At 33.5% G+C, this 12985-nt stretch overlaps 1 protein-coding gene across 2 annotated transcripts in view; it reads left to right on the top strand.

The window, feature by feature from the left end:
• The window catches only part of WASHC3 (WASH complex subunit 3), a 49715-nt gene that overhangs the window by 9708 nt on the left and 27022 nt on the right, over positions 1-12985 (top strand). Inside the window, exons 3-5 of one of the 2 annotated variants that reach the window (XM_017516779.1) lie at positions 4923-4988; positions 6804-6911; positions 11390-11497. In XM_017516779.1, coding sequence (XP_017372268.1) covers positions 4923-4988; positions 6804-6911; positions 11390-11497 — 282 coding nt within the window. Of the gene's footprint in view, positions 1-4922; positions 4989-6803; positions 6912-11386; positions 11498-12985 lie in introns of both variants that reach the window. The other variant, XM_017516770.1, reaches the window with a different exon arrangement.

Below are 12985 nucleotides of genomic sequence, written 5' to 3'. Positions count from 1 at the left end.
GATGTAAATTCCAAGGATATGTGTATTCAAATGTGAAGTGCCATTTTCTCCCAAGTTAAAGTCACTTCAGTGTTTTGAAATGTTTTTTTGTTAATGGCCTCTAGTCTTTGTTTATTTAAAGCCTTAAACAAGAACCAAACTGACTGTTTCGCTCAACAAAAGAGGAATCTCAGCTGTTAGTTTTACACTGAAAGTGAACTGGGAGGAAAAAGGAAACTTCTTCCACCCCCCACAGGGTCTGGTTTGAACCAAATCCAAACTTAAGCAACTTCAGTCAGAGATAAACGCTCAAGCCAGAATTAAGTTTGAAACAAATTGCTAGGCCTCTTTCCTCATCAGTGACACTGTTTTTAGAGTTCTTCACTAAAGAGAAGAGTATAAACTGCATTCTGTGAAGAACTCAACTTTTGAAACACTTTTTGCCTATTAGGCTACTTTTGTAACTCTTCTATTGATTGGCACCAGAGTAGAAGAGAGATTAGATGACAGAGAAAATAGTAGAATCAGACCCAAGTTACAGGGGTACTTAGGGTCATCTCCTCTTCCTTCACAAATCCCCAGTGAGCATTTTTATTCTTGCTTTAGTCAGCAGGATCTTATCGTCATCCATTGGGACTGCAAATTTTGAGGGGTTGGCAGGAAGCAATGTAAGATCTATGCATATTTCAGGTAAAACCTGAGCATTTAACCTTATAGTGAACCTTAAAGTCAGAGGTACTTTGTAAACAGACGTGTCAGATGTGTTACTATGTTTTTTTCATAATGTAGTTTCTTTTTTTTTTTTTTTTTTTTTTTCAGAGACAGGGTATTGCTCTAACCCCCGGGCCGCAGGGCAGTGGCATGATCACAGCTCAAGTCACCCTCAACTTCCTGGGCTCAAGTGATCCTCCCACCTCAGCCTCCTAGAAGCTAGGATTACAGGCATGTGCCACCACACTCCGCTATATATATATGTGGGTGTGTGTTAAAGATGGCATCTTACTACATTATCTAGGCTGGTATCCAACTCTTGGGCTCAAGTCATGCCTCAGCCTTGGCCTCCCAAGTGCTGGAATTATAGGCATGAACCACTGCACCAGGCCAGAATGTATTTTCATTTAAACTTTTTATTGTTTTTTTGAGACAGGGTCTTACTTTGTCACCCAGGCTGAAGTGTAGTGGAGTGATCTTAGTTCACTGCAGCCTAAACCTCCTGCCTCAGTGCCCCAAATAGCTGGAACTATAGATGCGTGCCACCACACCTGGCTAATTTTCTGTATTTTTTGTAAAGACAGCGTTTCACTATGCTGCCCAGGCTGATCTTGAACTCCTGAGCTCAAGCCATCTCCCTGCCTCGGCCTCCCAAAGTGCTAGGATTACAGGTGCCCCTGGCCAAACTCAGACTTATTACATGCCTAAATACTGAATTTTTAAATAATTTTTAATATTCTGAAATTTCTTTTTCTAAAATTTTTAAGTACAAGCAAAAGTGCTGAGGATTGTCACATAAACTAAAAGTTTCTTTAATGCTTATTACCTGCCATTGGACTTAACCTTTAATCAGATAATGTTTTGCTTAAATCCTTATTTGCTCTTATATCTTTAACAACTGCTGGACTTAAGTATCAGATGCAACCTAATTAAAACCATTGACTGTTTCCTTTTCTGGCTTCTGGGACACATACAACACAGTGGAATATACCAAGAGATCCATTATCTGAAAATACTGTTTCTCTTTTAGAGAAATGGATATATAAGCTAGATATTTTACATCCATGAAAAGCCAGTGTTTTGTTTCCATATTCACCTAGTAACTCCATATTTCCTTCTTTCTTTTATCCTTTTATTTTGACTTTATAAAATGTACTGCCTTAAAAATAGATCAAGTTTTCAGCTTGTCTGACAAATATCAGGTACTTTGTAAATTCCCGTTATCCCAAACCATAGCATTTCAAGTTTGTTTTTTGTCTTCATAAAGACGAAGGTTAAATGGATGAGAAAGACTGTTACTTTTCCATTTCCTCTTGCTAAAACTTTCAGAGGTGAGGACAGCTACTCTCACTGATTATGTTGCTTATGTCATATCCATAGTCATCCATACTGTAGAGCAGTGGCTCTCAACCAGGGGATATACAGCTGTGTCTAGAAGTGTTTTTATTGTAATAACTGCGGAGTGCTATGGGCATTTAGTAGGCTACTAATCTCTACTGGATAGAGACCAGAGATTCTGCTACCCATCTCGTAGTGCACAGGATAGTCTTCTGCAACAAAGAATATTTCACCCATAAATGTCAATATAGCCAGTGTTGAAAAACCTGCTTTATAGTGGTCTGGGGATTATATAAGGAAAATGCCACAAGCATAAACATCTTAGAAAAGAACTTGAGCAGCCCATAAATGAACCCAGGTATACCTTTTGAACTGACGATGGCTCTGTAAAAGGTATACATTCATGTATGTTCTAGCAATAAATACGTTGTAACAGACAAAACCATTTATTAGACTGAATTATCTTTGAAAAATAGTTCTTTCTTTATCATGCCATGGACACTTTGACAGTCTAGTGAAACCAAATCAGTGTTTTCAGGCGGATAAAATAAAATGCATAGGATTACAAAAGAAACCAGTTATGTACTTTAAAAAATTCAAAACTATGCTATACTGGTAGGTTCTTTATTAAAGCATCAAATTATAGAATCCTTTAGTATGTCTAATAACCATAATTTTGAAGTATAAAGAAAACTGTAATAATTGTAATGTGATTTTTAAATATCTATGATTTCTATTGGTGACAGTCATAGATTCTAAAACCACTGTGATTTTTTTTTTTTTTTGACAGTGTCTCACTTGATGCCCAAACTGGAGTGCAGTGGCATGATGATCTCAGCTCACTGCAACCTCCACCTTTCAGGTTCAAGCGATTCTCCTGCCTTAGCCTCCCAAGTAGCTGGGACCGCAGACGCACACCACCAAACCCGGCTAATTTTTTTGTATTTTTAGTAGAGATGGGGTTTCACCATGTTGGTCAGGCTGGTCTCGAACTCCTGACTTCAGGTGATACACCTGTCTTGGCCTTCCAAAGTGCTGGGACTACGGGCATGAGCCATTGTACCTGGCCTATGGTGATTTTTTTTTTTTACTACTTTTTTTTTTAATGCCAAATTTAAGTTAGAATTAGATAAAAATAAAGGTAGAATTTTTTCTCTCGTCTTGGTTCATGTACAGTAGTTCAGAACCACTTTGTAAATGATCGTCTCAAAATCAGAAGAGAAAAAGGCTTTTCCTCTTGGCACAGAATCATCATAGTGAGAAATGAATTGATCATTTATTAGCTTTGGATAACAAAAATTCTATGCAACACCCAAGAATTTACCATTATATCTTAACAATGTAAAATTATCTCAAAAAAATCTGATGAAGTGTATTGCCTCTGAAGTTAGAGGGTTTGAGTTCAGCTTATTTTAATTGTATGAGTCTCAATTTTCTTATCTTTAAAACTGGCATAATAGTTCCTACTTCATAGATTTGGTGTAAGATTTCAAATGATATATTGCATATACAGTGTAGCATATGTACTGAGGTAAATGCTCAAATATTTACAATATTGATGATTACTGTTTAAAAGTACATATTTACATAGTTATATTAAAGCACAAAAATTTTTAATTCAATTTTTTGTTTCTTTTTCTGTTTCCTTCACTCAAACCATTACGTCCATTTTTAAATAAGCTGGAAATTATCATTCACTTTACATATTCATTTGCTGTAGAATTTCTTCTCTAGTGAATTGAGACTGATGAGATTTGCCAAAATTAAATTTCTATGATTTAAGGAATACACTTATAATTTGGAGAGGGATTCATCTATAATATATGTTATAAACCTGTATTAGTGTTTACTTAAAAGCTTTATGTGAATGAATTCTGAAGTTAAGGGTAGATTTAGCTTTGATATCATGAAAACCAGATCCTAATATTTTATTTATAGATTATCTTGATATCTTTGTGGATATCAAGATGCTAACCTAAAAATAAGTGACCTGTAAAGAAACACTCTCTACTCTGTGGCCACTTTCAGTTTTTGCCCTCTCTAATTGTGGGCAGGTGACAGTTTCCCAAGATGATAAAGTTCTACTTAATAGTCAGGATTTTAAAAATATCCCAGAATACAGTCAGGATTCGTGTATCTGCCAACTGCTCTTGGACTATATGACTGAATATAATGTTTACGATTAGGAGGTTTTAAGTAAATGTTCTTACAGATAATATTTTATGATGTTATTTTCTTTGTGTAGGTATAAATTTATAAGGTATATTGATAATTATACAGAGTAACAAGCATGATAAGCTGGTTTATCTTGCATTTTGGTGGTAGATTTTTTTTAATACTCTAATTTTTTATCTTCTAACTCTTTCCAGAATGAATTACTAATCTTCCAATTTCATCCCCCTTTATTTTTCAAACTAGGGATGTTTAAATCTGGGACAAATTGTGTATGCTTATTCATTTAAGTAATTTATAAAGGCAGACCTTGTTACAGGGTGTCTTTGAATGAAAAAAATTCTTCATTTATCAACAAATAATTATTTAGCCCCTGTTAAGTGTCAGGGTATTATTCTGGACACTAAAGGTACAGTAGTAAACAAAAGGCTCTGTCCTGGGCTGTTTATATTCTAGTCTTAACAATTGTTACTGCTCTGATAGTTTGCTAAAACTGAAAATGTTATTCTCTTAAAAGTGAATATAATTTTGTAAAATAACTGAGAAGCATTCTAATACAGGTAATAGAAGTGTTCTCATTCCTACTCATGTAAGACCGTACTATATTAAAACATGACAAATATTTAAACCATGGTTTTCATATTTTCAAATCTGCCCTTAGTATTGTTAACAGTTTATTTTAATCAGTTCTTATTTTTTTGTCTCTAATTTTTCTTTTCCAGAAACTGGCAGACCTTTCACTTCGTATCCAACAAATTGAAACAACTCTCAATATTTTAGATGCAAAGGTTTGTATTTCTGAATAATTTGTAGTATAAACTTTGCTGTACATATACCAGCTTTCTTAATCTTACTTAACTTTCATTGCATTTAGGAATGATTCCATTTAACTTCTGTATCTATGAAGTGATACTGGTTGTGTTTTTAATTTTACTACAGTTGCAAAGAAAATGGTGTTCAGTATGAAACATTAATTCAAATGTGCACATAGTTTGAGATAGGCAAATGCATAATGCAAGTAACATGTTAACAAGTTGAGCTGTTATATAGTTCACTTCATTTGATAGAAAATTCCAAAATCATTTTACTAGTTATTTGATAATACAATAATAATTATATAAACCTTTAGATGTCTCAGAGCAAACTTTGGAGACAATGTTTCTGTTTGCAGATACCTTAAGTACTAATGAAGAATACCAGTTTTGATGTCAGAAATTGCAAATGATAACTAAGAAAAATAGGAGACTGTTTTAGATTGAAAGCTTAAAGATTTTGATGACAGTGATATATTTAGTTTGGTTTCATTTTTTAATATATTTATATATTTCACTTGGTTTTTTTCTGTTTATATAGTTATGGAGACACTAGTGTATTTTCATGACTAACTTTTCTGAAATTAATATTTTCTTTGTCTATTTACCAAAAAAAACTAAGAAATATTCAATGAATATTTATTAGGAAGAAAAAAACAGTATCTCTTTTGAATATGACCAGAATATCTAGTTTGCACTTTCTAGGTCTCTTTATGGACTTCATCACCTGTGTTTCTCTTAGAACATTTCTCTAGTTTGAAAACCTGGCCTTGAATGTGTTTAGATATTCTTTTAGCAGCCATAACCACTTGAAACTATTTGGGCTGTAGCCACTATGCTAACTATGGTTATCAATCAACAGTTTTCAATGAATATTGCTGCTTGAGATCTTATTACCATTGTTTTTTTAAATTATTCTTTATTATGAATATGTATCTTATTTTAGTGTTTAAGGAATTCTTATGGAGTTAGAGTCCAAGGTGACACGTTAAGTTACCATATGGAGAAGTTAACCTTAGTTATTCCCATAGCCATAGCGTCATCCCCAAAATTAGCCAAACATGTATCATTGGTATCAGGATGAACTCAGAAAAGAAGGTTTGCATGGGTCTTGCAGATCTAACCTGAAATGCTTGACTATTTCATAGTGAAATGCCAAACCATTTCAGGTTGAAATGCCAACAATATGCCCATTTTTTTGCATGCAAGAAACATTTTAATAAAATTCAGTGGTGAGTATTCAAAGAAAGAAAAAAGAATGAGCTGTGTCATACATTAAAGTGTAAAGACAAGATTTTTGTCATATCCTAGATAATTCAAACTCAAAATTTGCACAAAGCACTTTTTTTCGAAGTATTATTAATAGAAATATTTTTACAACAACTTTACTAGGTACATTTTCTTATCTCCACTTTACAGGTGCTATTATTGAGGCATAGAGAGATTTATACAAGATCACACAGCTTGTGAGTGGTAGAGCTAAAACTTAAAGCTAGACAGTCTGACTCCAAAGACCAGTCTCTCAGTCCTTACACTACGATTGTCTACATTTTGAAAATGATATAAATGACATAGCTTCTTATATAAACTAAATTAGATTTTTGAGAAGTTCTTCAAAAGTATTTATATCTTTCCCCTTTAGTTTATGACATGGAGAATTAAAAACAAGATTTTATAAACCTATTTGTATAGACTTAAGACTGCTATTAAATATACACAAACCTAGAAACGTATCGTGGTCATCTATGCAGGTTCTATCTTTATAGTTAAACACCAGTTTTCTTTTCTCAGTTGTCATCTATCCCAGGCCTAGATGATGTCACAGTTGAAGTATCTCCTTTAAGTGTCACGAGTGTCATAAATGGAGCACATCCTGAAGCCACTTCAGAGCAACCACAGGTGAGTTCTAAGAAACGAGCAGATGTTCTTGGTTGAAACTGATAGTCTTAAGCAGGAGGTTGGAAAGAAGAAAAATAAAAACATAAAACTTCTAATAGTAAAATTTTAAAACCTTAACATAGAAAATGAAGTTTGGGAAAAACAAATTTGCTGTGTTATTTTGAAGGACTTCCTGAAGTTAATACTTTCTTTGCCTATGAAAAAGAAAATCAATCTGTATAAAACTAGGAAAAATCATCAAATAATTATTTTCTTGAAAATAATTAGAAATTTTTCTAAGTTCTTATAAGAAATATACATTTAAAATATTTTATTGTGAAATTTTAAAACATACACAAAAATAGGCCTACATTCACCAGTTATGATTTTGTTACAATTGCTTCATCTATTTTTTTGTCACTTGCTGAAATTAATTTCAGACATCATGTCATCTCACCCCTGCATAAATTTTTGAGCATCTCTGAAAAGTTTTGACATTTTCTTCTGTAACATTTTTCTTATATAAATGCCTTTATCATATACAATATAATTAACAATAATTGGCCAAGTGCAGTGGCTCACACCTATAATCCCAACACTGGGAGGCCAAGGCAGGTGGATCACTTGAGCTCAGGAGTTCAAGATTAGCCTGGACAACATGGTGAAACCCTATCTCCACTAAAAATACAAAAATTAGCCAGGTGTGGTGGCGCGCACCTGTGGTCCCAGCTACTTGGGAAGCTGAGGTGGGAGAATCACTTGAGCCAAGGAGTCAGAGATTGCAATGAAATGAGATTGCACTACTGCCCTCCAGCCTGGGTGACAGCACAAAACTCTGTCTCAAAAAAAAAAAAATTCCTGCTATTGTCTAACCCCTTGTTACTCTAATACGTATACCCCATGGACCAACTGCATGGCCATCACCGGCAGCTTGGTAGAATGAAGCATCTCAGACTTCACCCCAAAACTACTGATCAGAATCTACATTTTAAGAAGACCCCTAGGTGATCTGTAGGCTCTTGAAATTTGAGAGCTACTGATCTTAGAAATACCAGTTGTCTAAAAAGTGTGTTTTTGTAGTTGATTCGTTTGAATCAGAATCCTAGTAAAAGCTATACTTTATATTTGGCTCTTAGATCCTAATGTTCACTTAAGCTTCTGTAAAATTTTTTATTACTTTTTATTTCAAAAAAATAAAGATTATTTGTTGTTTGAGAACAGTCTCTAGTGTATCTCAGTGAGGTATTAAAATCTAAAACAAAATAATCATCAAAATGGTGGCCTACCAAAGTAATAATAATAAACAAATAAAACAAATAGACTTGTATAATGGAGTTCTGCCTTTATACCTGGAGGTACTTTTCCAGGATATATTTTAGATCATGATGATGTTGACAATGATGATAATAGCTAACATGTACAGGGTGCTTCCTGTGTACCAGGGCATGCACATTTCTAAGTGCCTTGCGTAAACTACTTCATTTAATCTTTACAGCAGTCCTATAATATAAGCACTATATTATCTTACTTTATAGATGGGTCAAATGAGGTATATAGAAGTTAAGTAACTTGCTGAAGGTCAAAAAGTAATGTAAGAACTGGAATTTTAACCCAGGCAGTCTGATGCCAAGAGCCCTAGCACTTACCTGCTACACTACACTGTACTACGCTGCACTACACTGTTCTCACTCCCCGTGCCCAATGTATTAAACATATTGATGATGTGTGGTGTGAGGCCCTGTAGAAAGAGCCATATGTTAATATGGTATGTATTTGGGTAATAAATTAGATGATCATTTACTTAATTAGATATTATAAAATTCAACATCCATTTATTTAATATGGCAAATTTTGGCTGGGCGTGATGGCTCATGCCTGTAATCCCAGCACTTTGGGAGGCTGAGACAGACAGATCAAGAGTCGAAACCATCCTGGCCAACATAGTGAAACCCATCTCTACTAAAAATACAAAAATTAGCTGAGTGTGGTGGCGCGCACCTGTAGTCCCAGCTACCCGGGTGGCTGAGGCAGGAGAATTGCTTGAACCTAGGAGGCAGAGGTTGCAGTGAGCCAAGATTGTGCCACTGCACTCAGCCTGGTGACAAAGCAAGACTCCATCTCAAAAAAAAAATAAAAACTATGTATGTGTGTGTGTGTGTGTGTGTGTGTGTGTATGTATATATACATATATATGTATATGCATATATATTTATGTATATGTATGTATGCATATATATATGTATAGCAAATTTGATTATCATGGCCACTCAAATATATAAAATGTGCAAGAGAATATCCAGATGTTGTAGAGGAGTTTAACTTTACATTATCTCAATTAAATGACTATCCTCTTTCTAAAACAAAACATCTATAAAGAATATTAAGAAAATATTTCTACTCTCCCTAGTAGTTACGTGGTAGACAGTGTTGTCATATATTTTTATAAAAATTTTAAGTGTACCTGTCTAACTTTGATTATTAATTTTTCCAGGTGTTATTATGAATGCCATCTATAATATGTACTTTAAAATTTTTATTCAGTTGTGTTGGTCCTCACATGTTTAATGTCCCAAAAAGTTGATTACCAGTAATCACAGCTGAATTTCTTAATGTGCTTTGGAAATTAAGAATAACCTGATATATGTCTGGCAGCTTTATTTAAAAATTGTACATGTAACCCTCTATAAATAAATTAGAGGGTTTATCAAGTTCTGTTGGCTTCCAAAGTTTGAATTATTGTGATAATGTTTTATGTTGATTAGTTTAATAAAATAACTGCTCAGCATGTTCTTAATATTCAAATCAACTTCTCATTTCTTCATTATTATTAAATGATATATTTTATATTTTATACAAAATATTTTGAAATGGGCTTAAGTATTACTTAATGCAGAGTTTTCATTGACATTCTAGTCAACTCAATTATCAGATAAAGGAGAATAATCCACTTTTTAGAAAAATTATTTATCACTCTTTCTAATCTATACATGAGTCAAAGACGAAAGCTTTGCATACTGATTTTTCGGCAAATTTAATTTCATGGTTCCGATTTTATCATTATTCACAATAGAGTACCCAGTTGTGGAGACTGAGATTGATTTGAGAATAAATGAAGGACAGTTGAGAGATATGATAGAGGATTGAATGGGTCATTCAAATAGCATGGGTCATTTAAATGGGTCATTTAAATATATTTCATAATTAAACCTTGTTGAGGTCTTTGTTATTACGCAAAAGTTAACAATTGAGAGCTGATATCTGGCCAGGATATATTTCTCATTTGCACAGTTTTGCTATTATATGAGTTTAATTTCCATAATTTTTTTAAAAACATACTTGGATATTATCTTAATTTTTTATTTAACAGTGTTTTAAAAGTTTTGCATTTATGTATATTATAGATGAATATATATATACTCACTTTTGTAACACTTAGCAATATCATGTAACAGAAGAAACCTAAAGGATTTTTGGGTGTTTTATTTGCTTTGGAGTTTTTGGCAGATTTAATTTATATTTGAATTATCTGAGGAAAAACTTCAATATGTAATTCACATTCATATTCTAACAACTATGAAGATAGAAAGATATTTATTTTTCTCTATTTCAGCATAGACGATAGACATAAAATCGATTTCTGCTAAGGTAATTCTTCTTAATGCTTATATACAGATAATGAGAGAGATTCACAAAATTAAGCTTTTTCTAAATGTTTGGTTTGATAGAAAAATCAAGTACTGTATACCGGCAGTTCTAGTTTTGCACTTAAGCAAGGATATGGATCTGATATGCACAAGTTTCAGTGACATGGTACCAAGACTGCCTGTATAACAACAGCATTTTTGTCTAAAAAGACCACTCCCCAGTATTCTTTATTGTAAGTTATATTTAGTAATTCATCTTAACCACTCTGTAGACAGTGTTACCGTTAATCGTTCCATCAGTAGCTGAAATGTATAAAACCAGATAATTTTGTTCTACAAATTCTCTAAAAATTGCTTTCTAAAAAGTTAGAAGAGCCATGTCCACTTAGAATAAAATGATTTAATAAATAAAGGGCTCAATTAGGTAGATGATAGATACGTAGGAAATCAATTCATCATTATCTCGGTAAACTTATTAATTTGTAAACAGTTCATAAGTTTCATTAGCTTTATTAAAAGTTTTGTTAAAATAGTATAACCCCCTATAATTCATGCTTTCTGTCAGCACTCTGAGGACAAGTAAAGCAGAATTTTAATTTTATTGCATGAATATACTTGCATTTTAAGGAACCAATATAGCATTGAAGCGTAACCTCCTCTGAAGTGATATTTAAATATTTGTAGATATTTGGAAACATATCTCATAACTAAATTATTGGGATTTAAATTTGGGGATATGATTTTTTCTGCCATTTATTGCCTTAGAATTATGAAAAGAAACATCCCTTTTAAGTAACATGATGGACCCTTTTTGTGAATTGTCTAAAGATTTACACAAAATACTCTCTACAGCAGAACAGTACACAAGACTCTGGACTACAGGAAAGTGAAGTATCAGCAGAAAATATCTTAACTGTAGCCAAGGATCCAAGATATGCCAGATATCTCAAAATGGTTCAAGTGGTAAGCTATTGGTCTGTCTTCTTTGTGTAGCAGCCTCATTTGAAATTCTTAACCCTGGAGGTTTTACTGTTATTTTTTCAATCTGAGAAAACTGCTAAACCAAGCTTTCTGTTATCTTACTTCTTTCCTATTTTAATTAATACTCTGATTTAAAAAAAAAGTCAGAAGTCAAATCTTGATAATTAGAATTGATCCCACATTTCAAATTAACATAGTTTAATTTAGATTTATGTAAATTTTTTTGCTTTACACAAAGTTATCAATGCAAATGTTAGAAACAGAAAGTAATGAAAGTAGACTATTCATTTGGTAAATCACTTGACTCTAGCTTAATCCCCGTACACTAGCACAAATAATAATTTTAAAACACTTTTTTATGTTCATCTGTCAATGATCTCTTGGCCATGTAAGATAATGCTTTTAATATTATATGACTTCAGAATTCATATTTTTCATAACAAATCATAACATGGTACGGTACCAAAAATATCTGCAGTTGTCTCTGATAGCAGAAGTTAACATTTTTTTATTCCTTTAGAAACTATTTCAGTAGTTGAAGGAGGTAGTTGTCCATCGTTTTTCTGTTAATCAAATAATTAAGGCCATGCACGATGACACACACCTGTAATCCCAGCACTTTGGGATGCTAAAGTGAGAGGATCACTTGAAAACAGGAGTTTGAGATCAGCCTGACCAACAAAGCAAGACCCTGCCTCTACATTTAAAAAAAAAAAAAAAGTTAACTCTGTATGATGGTGTGTACCTGGTAGTCCCAGCTACTCAAGAGGCTGAAGTGGGAGGACTGTTTGAGCCCAGGAGTTCAAGAATGCAGTGGCTGACCTTACTGATTATTCCACTGTACTTTGGTATAGGTGACAGAGAGAGACCCTGTCTCAAAAAAAAAAAAAAAAAAAAAAAAAAGTTTTTGTAAAATTGTATTATCAAGCAAAAGAAGCACAATGCTAATATTAAAGGACAGTTTTGTTTTGCTGTCCATGGGATAGTTTATCACCTAGTAAGTTAAAAGCAAATTCTGACAATCAGAAAGAGTAGACTGGCTCATTTGGAAGCTGCAATGGTGAAAGTGGTTAAGAAAGTACATTTACTTTCTGTAGCTATCAGAAGTGTAATTTTTCACTTTCACGATTCCATTTTCTTCTGAAGCCTAGAGCTCAGGGTATTGATGGTCAGTTTAGAAAAAAATAAACCAGACTTCGGGGTGAAAATATATGAAGTTTTTTAATTAATAAGAATAAAGCAAGCCCGGCGCAGTGGCACATGCCTGGTAATCCCAGTACTTTGGGAGGCCGAGGCAGATGGATCACAAGGTCAGAAGATAAAGACCAGCCTGGCCAACATGGTGAAACCCTGTCTCTACTAAAAATACAAAAATTAGCCAGGCACAATGGCAGGCGCCTGTAATTCCAGCTACTCAGGACTCTGAGGCAGAAGAATTGCTTGAACCCAGGTGGCAGAGGTTGTAGTGAG

This window comes from Cebus imitator, unplaced genomic scaffold (assembly GCF_001604975.1).
Source record: "Cebus imitator isolate Cc_AM_T3 unplaced genomic scaffold, Cebus_imitator-1.0 Scaffold18, whole genome shotgun sequence".
Classification (NCBI taxonomy): domain Eukaryota; kingdom Metazoa; phylum Chordata; class Mammalia; order Primates; family Cebidae; genus Cebus; species Cebus imitator.
The sequence above is the reverse complement of the archived record's forward strand: the minus strand, read 5'-3'. Positions and strand labels throughout refer to the sequence as shown.